General features: G+C 39.0%; 1 protein-coding gene across 1 annotated transcript in view; it reads left to right on the top strand.

The window, feature by feature from the left end:
• SLC12A4 (solute carrier family 12 member 4) overlaps nt 1–25,990 on the top strand; it is a 51,906-nt gene that overhangs the window by 5,503 nt on the left and 20,413 nt on the right. Inside the window, exons 2-5 of the mRNA XM_065662997.1 lie at nt 15,823–15,917; nt 18,122–18,253; nt 25,069–25,215; nt 25,768–25,822. Coding sequence (XP_065519069.1) covers nt 15,823–15,917; nt 18,122–18,253; nt 25,069–25,215; nt 25,768–25,822 — 429 coding nt within the window. The remainder of the gene's footprint in view (nt 1–15,822; nt 15,918–18,121; nt 18,254–25,068; nt 25,216–25,767; nt 25,823–25,990) is intronic.

The raw sequence follows: 25,990 nt of genomic DNA, 5'->3' as shown, positions 1-25,990 counted from the left end.
GAAGGCTAAGGTATTGCACCTGGGGGTTTTCCACCTAATTTTACCTGTAAATGCTCGTTCATTTTGCTAAGTGCACATTTCAGACTTTTGTTGAGACTAAGTTTGGGGTTTTTTTTACATGCTGAAGTTTTATATTTTAGTCAATCTCTGCATTTTTTCTAAAGAAATAGAAATAAATTTTTATAAGAATAAATTCTTATACTGTGTTTGAAATGTATGTCTGTCACCTATAAAATTGTGTGCTATTCAATATCCTTTTACAAATTTCTTCAGTGTTTCACTTCCTTAAAGAAAATAATGGCATTTCCTTTCTTTTCCCCACTGCAACAAAAATCAAAGAATACATTTTGGATGCTCTTCAATGTAAAGTTTAAATTTGGCTTTTGCTCTGAAGCTCTCTGTAGAATGGAGATTAAGGTAGTTTGCATCCTCATTGACTAGGAAATGTAGCCAAACATAATAAATGCAGTTCACTGAAGTTAAAGTACAACAGCCACCTTGAGGAACATCAAAGTTAGGGATCACTGCTTTCTTCTTAAGTGTATGTAACAGAATGGGGAGTGACACCCAGTACTACAGGAAGATAAAAGCTGTGTATGGTGAGTTTCCCCTTCCAAGACCAAGTTATGTATTTATACTAATTCTTGACTGGGATGTAACAAAGAATTTGTTGTACAGACTGATTTATATTACAGAAGAATTGCTATTGGCATCAGTATATGGGAGCAAGAGTTTTTTGATCATAAAGTTGTGTCTTCAGCCTAGTGGTTCAGGGTTTTTCTTTAAATATTTTTATCTGAACTATGAAGAAAAAAATGCATAATTTTAAAACATAGTCTAAAGCCCATTGGAATTACATCTTAGGGGTGGTTCATTGTCTTCAGTAATCTTTGAATCCGAAATTTTTTATCTCTTAGTTGTGCTGACTTTTATTTTCTCAGATAAGAGAGTCCAGTATTTTTTATTTAGTAACACCTCTTTAATTATTAGTTTTCAATAGGCATCTGTTTAAATGATGCCAAGTGATCCCTTAGCAATGAGTAGTGCTGTTCTTCTTTCAGTTGAGCTTTGGATGATTCCTTTCAGTATACTTGGATTTTGTCATGCATAGAGAACTGTGCATCTTTCACAGTGGCTGCTGTAGTAAATGCCAAGCAAACAGTACCTTCTTTTTAAGCAACCAAAATAGCAAAATACCATACATAAAAAAATACTAGTTTTCTAGCAAAATCAAATACTTGACAGACATTTAGTATCTTCTGTTACTAACTATAAAAAGTCTATGTGACCAAGAAAAATACAGCTCTTATAATGTATGTAGGGTTAAAGTTCTCTGGATTTTGGATGTGATAGAATTTTGTATACTGCTGTGTGATAGAGGTCCCCTTCTGCCAGCCTTTGCACACCTACCCAGGGGTTATTTTGTGGGCTGTCTACTGCCTATTTGTCCTCATGGCTCTTATTTCAGGCATTGTTTTCTGAGTCAAACTTCTGAACCGTAAAAAGAAGTTACTGGAGTTAAAAGAGTAGTATGTTTTCCTCACAGGTCATGTGACAAGACTGTAGATTTTGTAATAGGTATTTGGTTTGGCCTGGAAAAGAAGACAAGAAGACTTTTTTTTTACTTACCAGCAGTGTTAAATTCGTGTCTGAGCAACAGAGGTATAGATTAGAATGGTTCTGTTTTTTGGTGGTTTGTTTTCTTTTTTTTTTTTTTGAACACTTTCATTGCTATTAAAGGAACTTGCTGGAATTTTTTTTTTACTCATCTTTTGATCTTCATTCTGCTATGTAGGACGCAGTGGTGCAGTTTGATGTACAGAATAAAGTGCTAATTGCCCAGAAAGAGCTTGGACTCAAATTAGCTTATGGATGACTGTAGAAGGTTGATAACTTGGATGTATTGCCAAGTTAGCTATGCTTTGCTGGCTGGAGGCAGCCTAAGACCTGTTGGAAATGTAAATTACATGTCATTTTTTGAGAAGAGGATGAGAAGCCAGTGCCAGGCTGGGGTGGGCAGCTGGGGGCCAGGGACAAGGGAAGAGGTTGCTGGTACTGGTGACGGGGCGGTCATCATTCCACCCTTTTGTTGGTGGTCACAGTGCTCTGACAGGCAACCGGAAAGTTCATTTGCAAGGCTTAGCAGCATTTCCAAAGGTATTCAGATTCTGGGTTTGCTTCATGTCCCCTGGAAGCTTCAAGGTCCATCCGCTTGAATCCAGAATGCTGAATTTGCCTCCTTCTCCCCATTCCACCTAGAGTGACCTGCATTGTCTTAGAAGCCCAGCTCTCCCATTGATTGGCATGTGGCCTATAATATTATTAGGATGTAATCCATCAGTTACTTTGAAAATGGGAATCAAAGCTGTAAGCTGGTGTTGGAAGCTGGTTTTCAGGGAACTGTAGCAGAGATTGTGTAACAAGATCCTGGGAGAGGAGAGATGACGCAGGGCTGTGTTTAGGCAGAGGCATGCTGTACTATGTATAGGTTCAAGCTAATTATGCCTGAACAAAACTGTATGTGTGTTTTTTTTTTTTTTTTACAGTCTAATTGCCAGCCTAGATTTTCATCTCTGACCAGTAGCCAGCAATTTCTTGAGTTTCTCATCTGAGGGATTCAGAACACCGTTCAATGATTACAGATACCTCCTGATCATGAAATAGGTTAGACATCCAAACTTTTGCCTCTTGCTTATATGTCAAAGGGGAAAAAAGGATTTTTATGGTGTGCCATTAGAAGCTGCCCATTTGCTGATTTAGAGTAACTCCTAAGGGGGACAAACTTGTTTAAGCGTGCACTTGCATACTTTAAATTGCTGATTGCTGCAGTAAAACATAATTTTAATGCCCTGGAGTATAATTACTTTTCATAAAATTATCTGTAGCAATACTACTTTGTGTTATGACCCTGTCTCTGCTTGCAAGCTGAGCAGCCCTGAACTTAGTTACTGTGTGCAAAGTCCATCTCTGGATTTCCATGTAGGAGGTCAGACCTGAGTCAGGACTTCAAGTAATTCAAGAAGATGCTGTAGCTGCTGCTGTCTCTGATGGAGGACAGCACATTACTGTTTCTCGTATGCCTTCTACCTTTGCATTCAGGAGCTTTGCCTTCCTGATCCACTTGTAGGTAGTATAACTGACATAATTTTTGCTGCTACTTGATATTGTATATATTTGTATCCAGAACTGATGCAAAGGACAGAGTTAGAAGTTCTTTAGTGGTTGCAGATCTGAGTATATATTTTCCTCTTGAGTATTTTCATCTGTCTTCTGCTAAGATTTTCACTGTCCAGTCTGTGATTTTACAATATGAAGTGTTCAGCAGCAATACCACTTTTCTGTCTGTCCTCCAGCAGGATCCCTTCTTCCTTGGTTCATATTGATAGGACAAGAGGGAATGGCTTTAAATTGGAAGAGGGGAGATTTGGATTAGATATTAGGAATAAATTCTTCCCTTTGAGGCCCTGGCACAGGTTGCCCAGAGAAGCTGTGGCTGCCCCATCCCTGGCAGTGCTCAAGAGCATATTGGTCAGGGCTTGCAGCAACCTGGTCTAGTGGCAGGGAGTTGGAACTGGATGAGCTTTAAGGTCCCTTCCAACCCAAACCAGTCTGTGATTCTATGATATTTGTGTTCTGCACTCTGTGCTGGGGCATAATCTCCAGGGCACATCTGGTTTGAGAGCATCGCAAGCCAACCCTTGCCAAGTTTATCCAAACTCAGTTCCCACATGGATATAACATATCTTGGCCACTTTGCCTAAGTGAACACAAACCATTCACTTTTTGATGTTCCAGAGAATGCGATGGAAATGTCAGGGATTTATTTCAGGATTATTGCAGCAGGTCCCTGAAATTAACGTGAAGGCAGATATAGCTGAGCCATGTTTGGTAAATCCCAACACTGAGTAACCGGACAGTGGGGTGATTATCTGCACTGTGTCAAGATGTCTTCTAGCATGCATGCAGGGAGCTTTAAAGCTGTAACTTAAGGCAACACACAGATAATAATTTAATTACAATATTGTTCCTTTGCCCTTTTAAGAGACTGTATTCTGGCCTTTGTGGTAGAAGCATACGTTAAGCAGGAGTAAACTCGTATGTTGCTGAGTTTCTTCTGACTTAGATTCTGTTTCATGGGCTTGATTTAATTCCTAACTGGTGGAGCAGAAGACAAGTGATCTAATGTTGCCCATTGCTCCTTGAAGAATTTCTGTAAGCTAATGTGCTGTACTAATTTTGCTCTCATGCTCTTGCAAACTGCCGAACTTTTTTCAAAATGATGATAAAAGCTACTGTGGCTTCTCCAGATATCTGACTCTTCTACTCTGTGCTGTGTGTTGCACAGGGTTAAATATTTTGTGCTGTTTTTGAGAGCTCTTTATAAATGTGTGTTTGAATAAATGTATTTTACAAGTACTGTGGTTTGTTGCTTATCATGTGCAATGTCAGAGTGCTCTCCACCCTCTCAAATGTTTGGTGAGATCAACTGACTTCCTTTGCTTGGAGAAGTCTCATGCTGAGACTTGTACTTTCTTTAAGTGGTATGACCAAAGTTACAGTGAGTTTTGGCTGTTTGAGCACTTCACACTGAAAGGTCAGTTCTTCATCCTTGGAGCATATGCAAGCGTAACTCTTTTTTGTCTTTCTCTTTTTATTTTCTTCCCCCTTTTCCATTAGTTAAAAAAAAAATAATAATCTCACACACTTTGTTTTCACATGGATCAAAATACTTCTCAAATGTAAGAAAAATCTGATATTCAGCACTTTCTGTATGAGTTAACTGAAAACTGAGAAAACATTGAGGGCTTCACAGTAAGCTGTAACTGACACAAAACTGGGAGGAGTGGCTGACACACCAGAGGACTGTGCTGCCATTCAGCGAGACCTGGACAGGCTGGAGAGTTGGGCGGGGAGAAACTTGATGAAATTTAACAAGGGCAAGTGTAGAGTCTTGCATCTGGGGAAGAACAACCCCATGTACCAGTACAGGTTGGGGGTTGACCTGCTGGAAAGTAGCGAAGGGGAAAGGGACCTGGGGGTCCTGGTGGATAGGAGGATGACCATGAGCCAGCAATGTGCTCTTGTGGCCAAGAAGGCAAATGGCATCTTAGGGTGCATTAGAAAGGGAGTGGTTAGTAGGTCAAGAGAGGTTCTCCTCCCCCTCTACTCAGCCTTGGTGAGGCCGCATCTGGAATATTGCGTCCAGTTCTGGGCCCCTCTGTTCAAGAAGGACAGGGAATTGCTTGAAGGAGTCCAGCGCAGAGCCACAAAGATGATTAAGGGAGTGGAACATCTCCCTTATGAGGAGAGGCTGAGGGAGCTGGGTCTCTTTAGCTTGGAGAAGAGGAGACTGAGGGGTGACCGCATCAATGTTTACAAATATGTAAAGGGTAGGTGTCAGGATGATGGAGCTAGGCTTTTTTCAGTGATATCCAGTGATAGGACAAGGGGCAATGGGTGTAAACTGGAGCATAGGAAGTTCCACGTTAACATCAGGAAGAACTTCTTTACTGTAAGAGTGACAGAGCACTGGAACAGGTTGCCCAGGGGGGTTGTGGAGTCTCCTACACTGGATATATTCAAGGCCCGCCTGGACAAGTTCCTGTGTGATGTACTGTAGGTTACCCTGCTCTTGCAGGGGGGTTGGACTAGATGATCTTTTGAGGTCCCTTCCAACCCTTGGGATTCTGTGATTCTTTCTACTGTCTTCCAGGAATGGATAATAGATGTCTGTTAATGTCCATTGTATAGTATGTAGTGCATAGAATGTACATACATTGAGATTTTCAAAGTAATTAAACCTCTGTGGTTTTTTTTTTTTTTCCTTCTCTGTAATTTTCTGTATGTTTGGAGATATTTAGCACCCTGGCTGCTATCTCCTCTATTTCCACTTGTTCCCTATAGGAAGTGTTTTGAGCTGGTGGTAGTATTGACTAAATGGTCATAGTTCCCATCTGCTTGTTCTCACTTCATGGTTTGAACAGGTAGAATTGTTTCTTTAGCATGTGTTGAGTTGGAGAAGGGACCAGGTATGTCTCAAATTGTGGTGTGTGTTGTGGGTGTTTTTTTGAGTTTGGAGTTTTTGTTGCTGTTCTCTCTCTCTTTAATTATTGTGCAGTCATGGTCAGCTGAACAGGTAGAGAGATGAAAACAATGTTCAGTATTTGGTACTGGAGGAAAAGATGAATGAATACTGCATGGAATCTGCATGTTGGCCTCACAGATTTATCTTGGTGTCTCAGAGCAAGTGAGAACATTTTACAGCAAGGTAAGAGGCCTTTCCTGAGGTAGGGAAAATGCTGGAATGCTTCTCCCTGTATTCTGATACATGGTGTGCTGTATCTGAGGTGGTTTCGTGCATGTGAAAGGACAGAGTTTCAGGGAAGATAGTCATGAGAAATGATTTGCAGGCATTCCACATGAAAGAACCTCTGAAGTGGATTACAGTGAAGTACAAAAGTTGTTTTCATACTGCTTTTTTTCAGCTGGCAGTGACAAGTTGTATTATGGAAGATCCTAAGTGATGTGCATTCCTAAATCAAATTTCTCCAAAGTGACTTGGCATCTTTAATTACATAGACATTCTTGATCATGGCACCTACTGTATGATAAAGGTAAATCCTAATATGGTGTGTGCTGGTATCCAATGGAGCTCCTTATGATTGAGCAGAGTGGAGGGGTATCTGGTAATTACGAACTGCTTAGAATCTGTAAGTTAGTATTTACTTATGTATCTTTTATAAACCCCCATTTCGTCATGCTGATGCTTTTTTTTTTAATGATCTTGCATATGATTCGTCCATTAGTAGATAATCATGTCAGTATTGAAGATGGAAAGAAATACATCACTGTTTTCACTTGAAAGCTGAAATACCTAGAGGGCTAAAGGCACAGAGCCATACTTTTCATGGCGTTAGCAGGTTTAAAACACTCAGCAAGCAGCAGATTTGTGACACACACTTTTTTGAATAAGTGTGCAAAGAGCTGGCAGTGTGCCTCGTAAATGTGGCTGGGTTTGAATTACACAAATAGCATTTTCGGTAAGATCCTGACATTTGTGTATTTTGTTCATGTTGAGAATCCATTGATGATTATAATGTCAAGATTATAGCAGTGTTGGCTTAGCTTTCTGTAAGAAATGCTTTTGCTTCCTGGAAGAGATCGGTCCCATTCATTATTGAAGACAGTTTATCAGAGGATGTAAAAAAAGTTCTTTCAGAAAGACGGTATTATTAAACTTGTCCGATTCTCAGGACTTCACAGAGAAGGCATTTGCTAGAGCATGTACTAAGAGCAGAAAGAAGAATAATGGTAAACCAAATTACTGAAAATGGCAAAGAGCTGTTGCTACAGGGTAAGTACTTCGTGTTGATATTAATACCTGCAAAGGATTATAGTGTTCTGAATCAATGTGTCTTAACCGAAGAATAAAATCATTGTGCTTCCTGAAACACAGTATTGTTAAATTGCTGAATCCTTTGAGTTGTGTAGTGTCAGTCAACTTAATTGGTAAAGCGTTCTGTAATCTACTTCTGCAAAGTACAGTAGAAGTCTAATAATATCTTCATACATGTTTATGTAGGGATAAATCAAAGATCTGTGCTTAATTGTACACTTACTTTTGTACTCTGGTGCAGCCTAACTGGCATAGGTTGTTGTCTGGGAAAGTTTTGGCTGGGTTTTTTCCATGCAGAGCACAAACAAATGCAGTCTTTAGAACTCAGAAAAACTGTTTCAGAGGAATTAATATATTGCCAACTGTGCAGCTTTTTAATTTACTTTTTGGTAAAACTGTGCCTTGTATCACTTTTGTAGATACCAAAGCTGTTGATGATGATAAATATGTACATGGTATCTGCACTGTAGTGTGTAGTGAATTTTAAGAAGCACTCCTTTACTTGTTGGATAAAATTCAGTAAATGCAAAACATTAATGACAGTATCAACAGTGAAGTAAATAATGCTATGTGTTAGTTTTAAAATATTATTTTATAATTTACGTTGTATTTAAGAATATAATGTGAATGAACACATTATATTCTTAAAGTACCCATGAACGTCTGTAGTTTGGCTTTTAAGCTGCAGTTTCTGATGGAAGCAGGTGTCTTGGTCTGGCGTGTGAGAGTTTGATATCCTCAGTGTAACTAATAGCTTGAAACTGTGCTTAAAGTAGAGAAGATCTCTTTGCTGCCTAAGAGCTATCAAGGTAAAGATCTGTTCTTTCATTCTGCCATTCTTTCCTCTCGTACAGTCTTATTGTTGCATGAATTGTTATCTGGTGCAGCTTTGGCCTTTATTTTTGTAAAATACTGGGTCAGCCTGGGATTCACAGCTCACACTTTCTGCCACCTTCAGTGAAAAAAACTTGGTAGCCTAAGGTCTTAAGTGGATGGGCAATAACAGATTTCAGTTAGTAATTCCATACTGCTTCCTAGTTTGTAGTGTGGATGAGCTTTAGCTAAGTAGATGCAGTGCTATTTATTTCCTGCTTCTCCTATTTCTGATGTAAACATAATACTCCTAATAAGAAACAAAACAAACCAAAATAACACCAAAAAAACCCCAAATTCCAAAAAAACGTAACACATAAAATACTGCAACCCCAAGAACTTAGTAAAGTTTTCAAAATATGTGAGAACTGATGTTCACACAGCTTGGAATGTGACTATCAATATTTTGCTACTGCAAAAAACCAAAATTCTCATTTTTGGTTCTGAAAAACCTGAAAGTTAAATCTTAAATCATGATTTTCTGGTTTTGCATGACAAGTATTTTGGATAATATTAACTAATTTGTAGCTAAAGTGAAAATAAGTATTCTTCATTATCAGCTGCCTGTTCTGCTGCCGTGAGTTTGTAGTCAGAATTTTTTTTTTACAAATGCTCTTGTTTCTGGCTAGCTGTGTGTTGTCCATGGAGGAAAAACAATTTTTAATAGGTGGTGGTGGTTGTTGTTGTTACTGTTATTTCTGCTCTGGACTGTGACTGCCATTGGATTAGGATTTTTTTCTATGCAGTTGATGTGAGTAATTTAACAAAAGAGACAATATTTTTGTGTATGAAATCTATAGTTAATATAAATAAATATAATAATAAATTTAATAATTTGTTATAGTCTCCCAAATGAACCAAAAACAAGGTTTCATAACAGTTCTGAGAGTGAGTAAGAGCCCAGCCACATGCAAGGAAACACATAAATAAAGTACGCAAGCAGATTTAGGATGTATTTGAATCAAATTGACATCTACTTATGTCTTAGGTTATCTTAATATGTCAGTCTTTTGATATACTTCAGCAATACTCTTGAATGCTGCTGAAATGTGAAGATATTTATGCTCTTGAGCTATTAGCAAAGGCCAAGAAGCTTGTTTTCTGTTCTTCAGTAATACTCAATTCTGCAAAACTTTACTGCTGGTGGATAATGAGTAGAATGCTGCCTGAGCATAGAACTTAGGACAGCCTTTCGGAGGGAACCAAGTTTCATCTTGCAGTGTAAGTGCCTGGGAAAGTAGTATCATGGTTTACATCTGGAAAGTGTTTTCTCAAGAACTGTGTTAAAACAGTTTCTTTTGTAGAAACAAACAAACCAAAACCCCAGATTGTAATAAAACTTTCTCAATATTAAAACTTTACCCTTAAAGCTGTGAACAGATTTTTAAAAAAATAATGTTGTGACTTATAAAATTACCTGATTATGCAAGGAAGAAGTGTTCTTCGTGCCAGTTTTGGGTGTATTCATTTGCTCTTAGGTCTCGTGAGAACAATTAAGCTTAGTAAACCTGGTTTGGTTTTGTAGTCAAAACATCAAACTGAATTCTGGCTTAATTACCAGTTTTGTATAAATTTGCAGAAGATCTTGGCACATGAACATCTAGAAAAGAAGAAATAAATTGGAACAGAACTAACATGCGTTCCAAAGTGGGATAAATTTTGCATACCTTAAGCTATCTCTTTTTATTTACATTAGGCTCTCTTTAGAGGTAATTTGCAGCATGCTAATATTATGTACTGGAAAGGTACTCCAAGGATCAGCTAATTGAGCCATCTCTTTCTGGGGAGAATGTAAGCCTATATTATTAGTTGTATATATCTGCCTGCTGTTTAGATAGGTGCAATTAGGTTAAAGGAAGCCCACACCAGCTGCTTGGGTATCAACTCTAATTTCTAATCTTAGATTCCAGTGTTTCTTATAGATAGAATAATAAAAGACAAGTGATTTCCACCCCCACGCCAAAGAGGGCGAAGTTTGGATAATGTGCCCTGTCCATGAAAATGGCTTAGTTTGTGTCCCTGTGCAGTCTGTTATGTTACTTCTGTTCTTTCTCCATTTTTTTTTATTTTTTTATTTTTTTTTACTTATATGCACAAAGGTGTCTGTATCTGCTTTGGAATCAATTTTCTTTAAGCCTCACTGCAGCTCAGTTAGCATTACTCTCTTTTTTGGTTTTTCTGTTACCTATGTTGGCTAGACTAAAGCTGGGCAGACTGCATCCATCTGTGCCTTCAGCATGCCTTAACTTGTCAGGTAGATATTGCTGCCATAGGAACTACGTGAGTTAATCGTGGCCAGATAGAAAGACCTGAAGTTGGTTTAAGAGTACTAATTTCTACTTATTTAACTGAACATAATGAATTAAGGGAGTGTTTTTTTTCTTTAAGGGAGTTCATAAGAAGAATAAAACCTTGGCAGTTGAGTCATGCGACCATTCCTGCCACCTGCTCACAAGGATGATTGTTCTTTTAGTAGTCTGACTAAATAGACTTTATTACTGTGAAGCTTCCTGGTCTTTGTGATAGTCTGACTGTGCCTAATTGTTCAGCTTTCATTTATTCTCATTAATCTTTCTTTTAGTGAATTTCATGTGTGTTTTGCCTGTGATTTCTAAATTTTGGTTTACATCCCTCAGTTACTGAAGAAAACACAATGGCTTGCATGAAAGACTTGCATTTGGCATGCTCAAGCACTGAAACTGTCTCTTGCTGTTCTAATCGCCTTCCAGAAGAAAACAGTGACATAAACACTGTCCTCTATGTTTTTGATATTTTATTTTATTTTTTAAATAAAGTCAATATAAGTCTTTTGGAGAAGAACAAAGTAAAACCACTCAGTAGAATACCAGCTACAGTTATGCTGCAGTGTTTTCTCATGGCAATGAGACAAAAGCTTGGAATCCATTTTTTTATTTTATTCTCTCCTGAGCTTGTGTGTTTGCATGTATGGCAGTATGCACAATTAGGACTTGCAGGTTTTGTTCCATGGGCCATCTTTGATGTTTTATGGAAGCCAGGGGATGTACACAATGATGAACCTTGGTCTAGGTTCAGACCTGTGTGCGTACCCAAGTAGGGGAGCTCTAAAAAGTTCAGGGACCTAGGGTGGAGATGTTTAGATAAACTGTATAATTGTAGTGGTGGTTGCAAATAGAATTACTTGGTTTGGAAGAGAACGGTAGCATTCGAAAATAAAATGTCTAAATTATTGAAAGATAATGAAGAGTGAAAAGCAATGAAACGAGTGAAGAGGAAATATTCACTGACTTGAAATATAGTTTGCCTGTCTCAAAAATTTATATTAATTAGGGACTAAGGCAAATAAATTATTCTTTGTTGCAGAAGATATAGATCCCTGTTTAAGAAATGTTCCTTCCAAAACAATCTTGCATGATGAAAACTAACACCACATAGCTACTGTCCAGGACCAAAGACTTGATAACTGAAAATGAGGAAAACTGTACGCATAGCACAGGATGGTGCTTGCCCAGGAGACTTCATGCTTCAGAATGTAAGCTGTCCTCATATGATGCTGGGGCAAGAATTCCCCCGAGTAGCTTTCCGAGGTCACCTCCACTCTCTTCCAAAACTGATGGAGAAAGCAAGTTCTTCCTATGCAAGTAAGTCTCTCTGAAGCTGCTGGTATTGCTCATTGGCAGATGGAATGTACTAAGTAAATTTTTATTGCAGTGCATATTATACACTGTGCTCCAGTCCCTTCTATTTTGTCAAAGTACATTTGTGATTCTTGTTGAGGGAATGGTCGTCTCCCATAGGTTTTACTCATGAAATTGGAAACAGAATATGGAAAGAGAGGAAATAATATTAACACTTTGATGTGATTTAGGACATGTCTGAAAAGTACAGATTGCACCAAGCATGCAGTGTGGTGAGGGTGATTTTGACTATCATTCAGTTAGCTGTATTTAACTTAGCAGTGTAGCACTGTTCTTTAATCAGCACACATCTTTGTAGCACCCAGTTCTACATATTGGTGAAATTAGAATAGGATGTCGTTGTAAAGAACTTGAATATAAACCTGTACACCTGTGCTTCCTGTTGAAACTGTTCACTGTTAGAGAGGGATTTAATGTGGCACTTAATCGGATCAGTAGAATCGTTTGCTTTTGTTTTTACATTGTTTGCAGTAATCCATAATCTGTATATATTTCCAGGATAATGGAGCTAGTGCTGTGAATGGGATAAAAAGCCAATTGTATTTCTCTATCATGTGAACTTTTCCATCGAGAGAAAAATGTGCCTTAGCAATTGCAAAAACAATACTCTTATTTCCAGCCACTAGTTCTACTGATTTTCTATTACAGTTTGCTTTATTTGAACTTCCTGTGTGCAGGAAGATGTATAAAGCAAGCAACCAAGGAGTCAGATTCAGAGGGAAAGTCTAATGGGAAGGAATTGGGTGATGCTTGATAATGCAAATGGAGAATGAGAGGAGCTAGGAGCTCTTTTTGAGAGAGTGAACTTCTGAAGAAACCAATTGTGAAAAACTTGCTGGTGGTAGAAATGAAGATGCATCCAAAAAACAATGCCAGTTAACTTGAAGATGCATCTTAAGTCACTGGACTTTGTCAGGCTCAGAGAGATGGTGTAATCTTTCTCAGCTGAGGGGAGGTTATAATGATGATGGTAATGAGATGCCTGGCATTTTGAAGGACCAAAACAATTGTCATATTATATAAAGTCTGAGATCAAGTATATGCATTATCTTGACAACAGTGGGATTTTTTACATAAAAAAGCAGAGAGTTTTTGTAAGCATTACAAGTAAAAGAACATCCATTATACTTTTTTGTGACAGTGGTATGCTGCATCTCCATGGTAAGGTTGCTGGTGAGAGAGCAAGGAAAACTAAAAGCAAAGAACTGATCTAAAAATCACGCAGTGATTAAAAAAAAAAAATCAGTTTAATTTTTCAAACATTCAGTTACCAAAGCTAGTATATAGGGAATGAGAAACTAAAACCAAGTTACTCCTGGCCTTGCTGTGTTTGGTGTGAGGATGAGAAGATACAGCACAGACCAAAGCTTTGAAGAATCATGTAGACAGTATTGCGGTTGATGCCATCATTTACCTCAGTGTCCTGTTTAATGAGTAACACCTATATGGCAGATAACTCCATTTCCTCAGCAAAAATCACAAATATACTTCAAACACAATAGGATAGAACAGACTGCAGCACAGCTTACAATATATACTGGAAGAAAATTGATCTTGTATAGGCCTTCTGCCAATATAGATGTAACAAATATAGTAAGCAATTAGGTTTGGCTGCTTTTTAGTAAATATTTGCTTTGCTGAAGTTGATAAACATATCTTAATGCTGTGTTGCTAAGCTTAGTGATATTTTTGTAGTAGCACAAAAAAAATCTACTATGTACAGCAATATGAACTTCTCTTACATGTAGGCCTTGTATGTAACAGGGCAGCTGCTAAGTAATGTTTGCGTGTTAGTTGTCAGAGCTGTGAGAAAAGCAATAGGCAGTGAAACACAGCAGTCTGCTATTTATAGATATTTTTGGTCAGCTAAGTGTTTACTTCCAGCAGCCTAAAAAGACCTCTGTTATTTATGAATATTGATTTTCCAAGTTCTATTCAAAGCACCTCTCGGCAGTTTCCAGCAAATTGTGTTTCTTTCCATGCACCCTTTCCCCTCAGTAAGAACAACACTGAACTTTCTCATATTTTTTTGCTTATGGCAGTTGTTTTTGTAACTGTGGTATATGCTGATCCATGTGTGTGGAGGGATGTTTGCCTGCTAGCTTCATTTTTTTAAAGTTGATTCAGATTTCAAAATGCAGAGATACTTTCACTTCAATTATATTATAATTTAGTGTAGCCTTGTTGAACTGATTACCTTAATCATTGACAATATGTACCTCAAAATTGAGCTTTTTAATCTCTTCCTTTTTATGTATTCACTGTACAATACTGTGTTAACTTGACATTTTAATTTGAAATAATATTTTTGTTCTTTCATTTTTGATTTCTGTAGTGGTTACTTTTGTCTGTAAATAGAAAAAAAGTATTCCTTGGATTGATCTTTTCTTAAAGAGATACTCTTGGATATGTCTTTAGTTTGTATTGGCTGAAAGAGCAGGGAGTGAAGAGTTAAAAGCAAATGCAAGGATTTTATTTTTTGTCAAGCAGGGTAGTGGGAGCCAAAGGTTGGAGAACTTCTGAATACTAGAATCAATTTAATATATTACCCCCCTGCTCCGAGCTCATTTTATACTATAGTGCCTTTTTTTTTTTTTTTTTAAGTTAATATTAAAAAAAAAAAAAAAGCCTTACTGGTAGTAGAATCATCATAGAATGATTTGGGTTGTAAGGGACCTTAAAGCTCATCCAGTTCCAACTCCCTCCCACGGCAAGGACACCTTCCACTAGAGCAGGTTACTCCAAGCCCTGTCCAACCTGACTCTGAGCGCTGCCAGGGATGAGGCAGCCACAGCTTCTCTGGGCAATCTGTGCTGGAGCCTCACCACCCTCAGAGGGAAGAATTTCTTCCTAACGTTTAATCTAAATCTCCCTTCTGTCAGCTTAAAGCCATTCACCCTTGTCCTGTCACTACATTCTCTACATTCTCTTGTAAAAAGTCCCTCTTCTGATTTCTGGTTGATCGCTTTAGGTATTGGAATACTGTTAAAAGGTTTTTCTGGAGGCTTCTCTTTTCCGGGGTGAGCAAGCCCAGCTCTCTCAGCCTGACTCCATAGCAGAGGAACTCCAGCCTTTGGAGCATGTTCATGGCCCCTCTGTACTTGCTCTACTGATCTTCCATGATATCGTTTGTTTTTTTTTTTTTTTTTAATGTTCATTGCGTAAGTGGTTGCTTTATTTTTACTGTACCTGATACTAGGCTTTTAACTTAAAAGCATAAGAGGAGTCTGAAGAATGCACAGTCTAAATGTTCAAAATACAGTAAGGGTAAAGGCATCATGAAGTGAGCGCGTTTGATGCCTAGCATTGTTGGGCATAGTAAGAAAACAAACAACAACAACAAAAAAAATCCCAACAAGCAAACAAAAACCCAACAAAAAAAAAAAGGAGATGCTTTGGTGTATTGTAATAACAGATTATATATAGCCTTTGATTTGTTTAGTCTTACTAAGTCTACCTAATCTGTTCGAATGTAGTGCTCAAACATTGTTTGAGCAGCATTGTACTTAGCATTAGCAATTTTTTCTGAGTGCACAAGAACTGTCTTTTTGCTTATTACTAATCTGTATAAGAAATAGTTATTAGATGGAACTTTAGAGAATAAATGCACAGATAATGGTATAGCTGTGATCCTACTTGTAAATTTTACTTTGAAGTGATTTTTTTTATTTTACTTTAATGAAAATGTAGGAGTAGAAATAAAGATAACTCTACCTTGAGAGTAACACCCCTGATACTGATAATGTTGCATAATTTCAGATACTAAAAAGAAACAGATTCAATTGACCAAACAAGTTTATTCCCTGTGGGTTTTGTCAAGGTTACATAGTCTGTCTTTCTGTGCTTATCAAAACCTTACTCTTTTTTAATTTGCAGGTCATGGCAACCATAAAGAAAACAGTCCTTTCCTGAACAGTTCAGAAGCTGGCAAGGGAGGTGATTACTATGACAGAAATCTGGCCTTGTTTGAGGTATCTTCAAACTGTTTTTTATACTTCCATTGTGATTTGTGATCTTCCAAGATGGGAGGGATTGAGCACATTAAGTACATTGCAAAGTTCCAGGCAGTGGGTTGGTTCTGAGCTCTCACTGCATGACCAGTCTTAGAGCCATTGGTGTATTTAGGGATATCTCTACAAAGCAGCAAAACATAATGGTGCCAGAGGCAACCTGAATAGTTGAAGTATTGAAGCTGTGGCATTGTGGGCTAATGATTGTGCAAAATGAGCATGGGATGATTTATAGTGCTAAGAAAGAGTGTGTAACTCTGTAAATTCAGGCAGTCAAATTAGTCTGGGTAGCCTGTATTACTACCACAGAATGTCAGTAACCCAGATTTCTCCCCCACGTGCTTTTCTGTGGGTGCATGTCTGTTGTCCAAGGTACCAATGGGCAGAGATACGCTGTATCATGAAAAAGCTCAGATACTGTGACCATTTGGGACTGTGAGGAAGAGAGGTATGACTGCTTCCATGAGGAAGTGAGGAGGACCAGACTGTTATGTGGGAAGCCAGCTGAAGCCACACAAAGTCCAACAGAATTGTCTTCCACTTCTTCACCTCACTTGCAGTGCATTACATACAGATATATTATGGTTGCTAAAAAATGTTTCCAGAAGCTCTGGTGGGGGGGGTGCTGCAGGGTATTGGTATGGCTCTGCAGCAGCTTTCCAGCTGGGTGTTTGAGTTATGGTTTCACAGCAATACTGGCAACATTGAATCCTAGAATGGTTTTTGGTCAAAGCTCATCCAGTTCCTGCCATGGGAACGATACCTTCCAATAGACCAGGTTGCTTGACGCCCTATCCAGCCTGGCCTTGAACACTGTCAGGGACGGAATGTGTTTCCCATTATGGGAACTCAGTTTGGGGTGGCCAGAACTGGCTCTGCACCCTGCTAGGTTAACACCTGCAGAGCTCAGCTGCTTAGCATAGAGCCTGGACAAGTGTAAACCTACCTGCTGCAAGATAGGCACTCACTGTGGAAAGTCTACAGCCGTGGTTGGCAGCAGCAGCATGCTTGAGCTAAAAGACTTGGAAGCATGCTCTCAGGCCTCCTCCCTCCAAGGCGTGGTAAATCTGACCAGGATAACCTCACTTTTAGGTCATGCAGAGTGGCCACTTGTGGCATGGCTGCTATTATTTACATTCCTGCATTTTTCAGAAGCAGTAATGTGGTACCACGCTTGGTCTGCAGGCTCCTCATGTGCTACTGTGGAGAGGGAAGAGCATCCCAAAGACCATGCTGCTCAACGGAACAAGAAGCATGTGTTACCCCTTTCTGGAAGGAATTGCAGTCAGGTTTTTAAAGATGTGAACTGCAGATCAGAGCAGAGGAAGCAGGCAGAAAAAGGATGCTTGGCTCATGGTATCTGCTTAGCCATTTGGGGTCAGTTTCAGTTGGGTGCATAGCATGTAACTCTGCTGATCCTACTGGGAACTTTGTGGTAATACAGGAAAATATGGTAACACTCCAGACAGTGAAATCTTTCTTTTTTTTTTTTTTTATTTCCTGTGTAGAAAGTTGTTTCTCTTTACCATGCATTACTTACTGTGCAGTTAGATGTGTAAGACAATTTAGTTTCATAGAGAAAGAGGGAGAGAATGATTTTATTCTTATTTTTTCCCCCTTTTTCTTTTTTCCCCTTCACCTTAGTTTCAGCAAGAGAAGTTGGATGGGATAAATGTCAAGATGTGAGGCCTCTCTGCATGTGTCTTTTGGGATTTTTACCTAGATCCACAGGAGTTAGATAACATAGTTTGAATAATGTACTAAATCACTAAATCTGTAATTTGTTAGGCAACTTGATGCTTTAAAAAGTATATCTGTTGATACAAGCTGACATGTGGGACACAGGCAAGGTACATGTTAATCTTCTTACAGTCGCAAGGCTCAGACTTCTTTCTTGCTGTAATTCATGCTTTTCAGCACCTAAGGAGAAGGATGCATTCAGTGCAGACCTGTGGGCATAGCCTTTTCTCATGAGACTTGCACTCCTTTCAGTAAATTAAATCCTTTCATCAGTGGTTCCAGCACAATGAAATATTCTGTTACTCCCTGGATAATTTTCTTGGTGTATTTCCTGGCAGCCTCAGGCACACCAGGAAGGCGTGACCCGAGCCACCCTTAATAAATGCTGTGAATTGCAGAAGTTGACTAGTTGCCTTCTTCCACAGGAAGAACTTGATATACGACCAAAAGTGTCATCTCTGCTTGGCAAGTTGGTCAACTACACAAATCTTACCCAAGGTGTTAAGGAACATGAAGAAGCAGAAAGTACTGATGGCTCGAAGAAGAAAGTGTCAAAAGTAAGTAAAAATTCTCTGCATGGCCAGCTGATAAATGAGATAATTCCCTACATATTTTTTGAGGAGCTAGGATACTTTCTATTTTATCTTATCCTCTGTCAGAAGCCATGACACTGTTGCGAAGAAATAACTTAGAACTCTGTAGGTAACCAGATGTTAAAAAAGAATTGGGGCAGATGTTGTGCTTAAGCACTGTGCACTACAGTGCAGTTAGGTACACTTGTTACGGATTAAGATGAGGATAGGCTTTTAGCAGTGAATAGAATAAACGACAAAACAACCCTCCCAGCTTTTTCCTGTTGCTGTTTTAGCTGCCCAGCAGTATCTTACACATCTCTCCAAGCCTGATAGGTATGACACAGGACTTGCAGGAGAACAACCTTCTAGAGCAGTGGCTGGAGCTCAGACTGGACACCCTGGGGCAGCTCAAGTGTTGTTCTGGTATAAGGCACTTAAGCAATGGAATTCTGCCCAAAAAGATCAGAATTTAGATGGTTAGGCTGTTTGTGATGGCCTTGTAATAGCTGGGTATAAAGTGCAGTTTGGCTGTTGGTAGTTAGATTTCTATCGGGCGGGCTGTTTGAACTGCTGCTGTTAGTGATCTGGCAGTCCAGCAGGTTGTTTCAGTTAGTGCTAAATCCTCAAGTGGTGTGGTTGCATTTTATGACACTTGCAGGCCTGTCAGTCTGCTTGCAAATTTTGTCAAAAGAAAGTCTTCCAAAAAGCTGAGATAGCACTTGAATTCTACAGATTTTATAGCACTCCTTGTTAAAGTTTGAGCCATTTCAGAAAGAGATGGTAGTGATAAGGTTGAAAACCAGCACGTTGTTCTCAGAGAATGCATGTTGCCCCATGCAGAGCACCAGATTCCAGCTCCCTTACTCACACTCCAGTTGCTTACTCTTCAAGGCTTTACGCTGGGGCTAAGAAAGTTGTTTAGTCAACACTGAGGCTTAAAAGTCAATTTTATCTAAGACCACGGGCACTGAAGTGCTGTAATATTGTGGTTAATATGACATTATTGCAAAGCTGAGTGAAGGTCATCTGGGTGTAGTTCCTGCATTCTGGTACTATAAGCTTACATTAAAAAAGTAACTTAAACCTTTTAATTGTGAATTTCTTTTGTGTGACACTTAGTGTTAACACTAATTGCTGAGTCTATCCAGATTTCTACCTTCGAAATGTCAGCTGCATCTCTGTTTTAGCAAATTTTTGGTGGAGTAATGACAGGCATCAGCTGCTAATACGGTGTTATTGCATAATCTAAAATAATTTTCAGCCTACTGTCAAAGGCAGATTGATTATTACCTAACAAAGATAGAATGGAGCATGATACAATATGTGTACTGTCTTTACTATTTTGGGGAAGTTCTGACTGCATTTGCTATTTGTTTCCTTATTAATTGCATGACCAGAATACCAGGGTAAGATGCAGTCTAATCTGAAAGGTAGTCACTTACTTCCCTGTTGGAAAAACAAAAGGGAGAATTTGGTGATGGATCTGTAGTGTAAAGTTGGTTAAAGCAAATGCATTTTACCTTCATAAGGTAAAATGGAGGAAATAACAGGAAACTGAAAAGTTGTTCTAAAACCCTGGTAGAGTAACATGTAGGATTTGGTGTTAATATTTTTACATTTAGGAATGATTTATGTTAATACTTGTTTATTCTCGAACTGTTTACTGCCATAAAAAAGGACTGTTGTCCTTGTTAAAGCTATGCTTCTTTGGCAAAACAGAGTTTGGTCTTACTACCTGGATTGTTCTGAACTATGCTTTCCCACGTCCCAGAAATGTGTGTTTGCAGGTTCTCAGATGTTTTTTGTATCATGGGTTGAGTAACCATTCCAAAAGTGACAATGTCATCCTGTGTTAATATCTCAGTGTTTTCTGTGTAAACACTGCAGTTTCCTTAAGCAGCTCCTTGCCTAGCATGTCTGTCTCTGGGATAAATAGCGTCAGCTGTAATATTATAACTGTAGTCTGCGTTTCTTCTCTCTCTCTTGCTATGAGCTATATGAAATTTTTCTAATGAAATACGAAAAATTTTCCTTTTTTCATATTGAAATATGAAACATCTTGTAGAATATAAGAATCGTAGAATCATAGAATAGTTCGGGTTGGAAATGACCTTAAGATCATCTAGTTCCAACTCCCCTGCCATGGGCAGGGACACCTCACACTAAACCATCCCACCCAAGGCTTCATCCAACCTGGCCTTGAACACTGCCAGGGATGGAGCATTCACAGCCTCGCTGGGCAACCTATTCCAGTGCCTCATCACCCTAACAGGAAAGAACTTCCTCCTTATATCCAATTTAAACTTCCCCTGTTTAAGTCTGAACCCATTACCCCTTGTCCTGTCACTACAGTCCCTGATGAAGAGTTGCTCCCCAGCATCCCTATAGGCGCCTTTCAGATACTGTAAGGCTGCTATGAGATCTCCCTGCAGCCTTCTCTTCTCCAGGCTGAACAGCCCCAACTTTCTCAGCCTGTCTTCTTTGCTAATAATTAAAACCATTAAACCCAGAAATTCAAAAGCAGTAGCTGTACAGTGCTATGGATTGAAAGTATCCAGAAACTGTGCAAATGGGATTCTTCCTCACATTCGTTTTTAATCAATGTCCTGCTGATACCTTATCCTTACCGTTTAAGCATTGTTAGTACAGAAGCACGAATATTCACCCCAGCCCATAAGAACAGAACCTGCTAAGTGCCTGCATTGTTAACTGATTTGTTGCTGAATGTTGTCCTGGGTACACTCAGCAAGTACATACCCAGTCAGCATGACAAAGTGTGAAGAAGTAAGCTGTCTCTCCTCATGCGCTTCTGACTGGAACTGGCATCTCATAGGCGAGAACTGGAGCAAGGGGGTGAGCAGACTCTAGATCTGGTATTCAAAAACTGAATGAAGAAAGCAGTACTTTCAGTAAGTGAATATGTCTTTCTTTCTCTGAGCAGGTAAGACAGGTCTCTCTGAATACCTTTCTGTGACCTAGCACACTCCTGCCTGCTGAATCACATCCTTTCAAATGATAGAAAAAACCCCAAAACGAACAAAAACCCCCAGAGACACAAAAAAGAGACAAGGCAACTGTGTGCACATAAAGTGTCTGAATCTGAGGGGCAGGTATCAAAAAAAAGATCCCTCTCCCGAAGTTTAACCTTAGTTTAAAGCTTAAGGGTCCGGAGAATGGTGTGCTTCAGCTTGTGGAGCTTGCTGTTTTCAGCATCTGCTTCTTACGGTGACTATACCAAAAGAGACCTGAATATTTACACAGGATCTGGAAAATACATTACATTACTGTCCCCCTTCTAATCTCTTGGAATAATGACTGCAGAGTTTGTGGAAGATTTGAGGGAAGATCAGCACAGTTTCAGTGCAAGATGGCTTAATATGAACATATTACCCTGTTTCAGCATTCCCATTAAATATTTTTTGATATTCTTTTGGATACACATCAGATAAAATCAACACTGCTCCATGTAAAAGGGTAGAAATTGGGTTGCTTTTATCTTTTCCAAATACAATATTCTATTAAAGCACTTAATAGTTGCAGTACTATAAAAAATCCCCTTTTAATCTCATGATGAAAAATGAGATTAACTCACTATTTCATTTCTTTGCTGCTGTCTGTCCCCATGCCACAGAACACCCGTAAGAGCTGTCATTACCGATCAATGTCCTCAAGCCCTGCAGCCAAATGCTTTGATAACCCATAATGCTGGCACAATGGAAATAGTGTCCTTCAGACTCAGATCAATATTTGTATCAATTTTGTGTCTGCAGCTGGCTAGAGTGGAAAATGAGAGGAAACATGATCTGCATCACTGAAACTGTTTTCGAGATTTTTCTGTCCCTTGCTGGTTGATCTAACCAGCATTCTTCAAAATGTTTATTTATTTCCTTTATGTTGTGTGGGGTGGTGTTCTTTCTTTTTTTTTTTTCATTTGGTGGCTGTCTGGTGAAGGTAATACCCTTCTTATTTCAGATTGCATTCTGTTGAGACTTCAGCACTAGTTTAGTATCACTTCCTGATTCTAAGATGCTATAAAAAAGGGTCAAGTCACTACAGATTACTAGTGTTAAATATTTCTGTGAACAAGATGCTTCAAGTGCTATTTGTGGATCATGATTCTTTTATACCAGTGTTTTTGGTTACACAGGATAAGAAAATCCAGACTAAACTCTTATGCCTGAGGTACATTTAGTAATAGTGTGGTTTGGGTTTTGCCTGTGGGCAAACACTTGTGTGTGACTATACAACTAATGGAACATTTGTCTTCCTCTGTGGCTGAAGCTAGCTTGTAAGTTGATAGCATAAGAGGCCACTTAAGAGTGAAGGGAAGAAGATGATGAAGAGTAGAGTAGAGCTGCAGGGACCACATAGGGCAGAAGAAAGGGAAGAGCTAAGCTGAGGTAAATCCTTACACAAAGGAAACAGGAGTTGGGAGGCGTGTAAAGGGCAGGCTGAACACTCACCTGCTTTAGCAGTGTTTGTAAGACTGTGCATAGGATATACAATAAGTGTGCTCCACTCTCTTGTCCTGCATGGGCACAGTAGGTTGGGCTTCTTTTCTTTTTCCACATGCCAGTTTGAACAACCTCTTAGGAACTCCTTTTCCTCTGAGGTACCCACACCTCTGATAAATTCACTTGCTGCGGGGTTCAGAGATGTTGGTTGTGAGGGGGAGTGACTGATGGATGAATAGTCAGATAGATGAAAAAATTATGTGGAATGTGTCTTTGAGAACAAAGAGTACATTAAGGTGACAATGGGAAGCCCTTGTGCAAGGCAAAATCTGCCTAGTGCCTGGCAGCATCATTTAAGCCTCGGTGAATGTTTACGCAGCTGAAGACACAATGTGAGTCAGATGAAGGTGTTTGAACCAAAAGTACCTGAACCTCCCCTTCTTGTGAAGATGGGTCCACTATAATGAACACCCTGAGAAGATCCTCCTCCACTGTACCACTGGAGCAGCTCATTTAAAAATTCTTAACCTGGGCAGGGTACTCCTGTACAAGTGTCATTTCTGCTTGTATCAGAAGACAACAATTCCTTTTGTCCTTACACATAATCTCAGCAGAGCTGGTCAGGTTAGTTCTGTAGGATGGGAATTTTTGTACAAATGGCTGGTGACGTTTTGGGGATTATTTCTTTGCAGTGTGGCATTGCAAGAGCAGAGTAACATAACAGCTCTGGTCCCATGCTGGTAGAACTCACAGGGCAAGTCTGTTGCAAAACATATGATGTGGGTCTGTTGTGCACTGCAGCAGGTTCACCCAAGTCAAAGTGTCTATGGGGAAAGTCTGGTTGATTTGATTTAGCTGTAGTCACACAGGGAATTCAAAACTGATTTCAAAACACTCAGTCATCAATTCCTGGCTTTTCTAACACACAACTGTTCAGATCGTGTTCTTCGTCACAGAACATCTCTGGCAAAGCAGATTTCTAATGCAGATGAGGAGATTTCAAGTTGTAACATGTAGTTCAAAGTTGAAGCACTACGTTCCTAGGTTGCTTATTTTAGCCTGGTGATCTTGCAATCATTTGATGCTTCTACGATTTTGTTTTGTATAATAAATAGACTCTTGACATACCTAAGGTAACTGATTTTTTCCATAGTGAAGACAAGGCAAGAACAATGTTTTTTGACAGCCATTTAAAGAATAATATGCTTGTTTTAAGCACTATTGCTTTTGATTCATGACTAATTTCTCTGTAACAGTGCATGTGACTTGTTTATTTTTACATTTAGTTAATGCTATGTGAAGTCAGATTTGAACAAGTGTTGTCACCTGCCTTTAATACCCCTCTTATTTGGATGATTTTCCATAGGTTTCTTTAAATGCTGTCTATCTGTAATAGGGTTTGGAATTCAAGTTTATTTATAGAAAGAAGTATGAAGAGGGTTGAGCTTTTGAGAAGTTACACTCTCTATTCCCCCTGTGTTTCAGTGTTCTGTATAATTTTAAAATACAAAACAAGGCCTCGGAGAGCAGGAGCAATGAAATGTCTTGGCAGGAAGCCACAGAGGTTTCAGTCCCTGAAACTCTGCTAGTGCTAGGTGTGCCAGTGCACATGCAATACTTTTGTATTCCGTGAAATAAAACCCATATCAATGGCATTTTGATATCATTGTTTCGGATCTGACTGTCTTCTGACAGTAACTATTTGGGTAAAGGAGAATTCTACAAGATACTGTGTTGAATGCCAGTCACATGCAGTTCCTATGAAGTCACACAACTAACTTCATGTTCTCAGTCACTGTCAAAAATAATTCAGAGTTTGATACTAACATTAAACATGAGAAAGGTTGGAATCATTAGTTTCGCATGAAATATATAAAATGGAAGCAAATACATAATGTATGTCTCCAGATAGCTTCCAAATCTTTTCTAGTTGTAACATCACAAAAGTATGTTTTCTGTGGAACAACTCATCTGTAAACTCTGGGGATTAGGGTAAGATCTGTTTTACTTGTGTCTGGAGCACTCAGCAGGTTTCATACTACAAACTGTGATTCTACAGTAAACTAAATACATGTATGTTCTGTTGTTAGTAATTTGTGTTATATGCTGAGTATAACTACTTCAAATGTGAACATATGTTAGGGTCAGCCTTTTGTTCAGGAATTTGTGGTTTTGGAGTTTGCTTTGTGTTTTGTGTCCAGGACAATAGTACATGTGTGGGTCTACCTCGTGTTTCCCAGATTTCTACCACTTGAAAAAACAGAAGTTGCAGGGTTTTTTTTTTTTTTGTTATTATGCTTTAAATAATTGCAGTTAATAAATGGCAATGAAATTGTTTTTCAGTCACCCAGCATGGGCACCCTGATGGGGGTGTATTTACCATGCATGCAGAATATCTTCGGGGTTATTCTCTTCCTTCGGCTGACCTGGATGGTGGGAATGGCTGGAGTTCTTCAGTCCTTCCTGATAGTATTACTTTGCTGCTGTTGTGTAAGTATATAGGTAAAGTAATGCACGTGACATAAGCTCTGTGAAACTGTTGAGAAATTTGGGGAGGCTGCGTTGTAGATACATGTGTAAAGAAAAGCCAGAATTATGCTAGACACTTATGCTATGTTTATAGCCATGTGTTTCCCCTAGTATTTCTGAACTGGCAAACTGTGTCTAGTGCAGGTGCAGTCTCAAAGCTAGTGTTTGTTCAGCAGACAGCTGTATTCTGTGCCTGTCCCAGATTATGGCTGCCTGCTTTGCTGGAATCTCAGATCTGCATATGGAGGGATACCTGCACTCTTTTGTCTTCCTGTGTCTGCAGACGCATGCTACTTGACATGATAAAGCAGTTGTCATCTCTCATGCAAAAATCTCAACAGCATGATGATTAAATTCCTGCTGCCCTTATTTGCTTTCAGATAATGACCTGTCAAGGCAGAATAAATAGAAATATTGTATCTTATGTGCAGTGGCAGCTTTAATCTATCAGGAAATCAGTTGGTTTTAAAAATGTTGTTGACACAATTGCTTCCTTTCCCTTGCTTTCCCCAGACTATGCTGACTACCATATCAATGAGTGCTATTGCCACAAATGGTGTTGTTCCAGGTAAGTATAGTTAGCAAACCTCTCATTTGTGTTTAAAAAAATAAAAAGTTCCTATAAGCTGTTAGCATGGTTTTATTCCAGAGAAATTTGCTAAAGCCAGGATAAAAAGCCTGAATTAATATCTAGTGTTTCTTCTTCTTATCAATAAGGCTAAAGATTAATTTATTT

Source organism: Lathamus discolor, chromosome Z, assembly GCF_037157495.1.
Source record: "Lathamus discolor isolate bLatDis1 chromosome Z, bLatDis1.hap1, whole genome shotgun sequence".
Taxonomy (NCBI): domain Eukaryota; kingdom Metazoa; phylum Chordata; class Aves; order Psittaciformes; family Psittacidae; genus Lathamus; species Lathamus discolor.
This window is presented reverse-complemented; position numbering and strand designations above follow the sequence as displayed.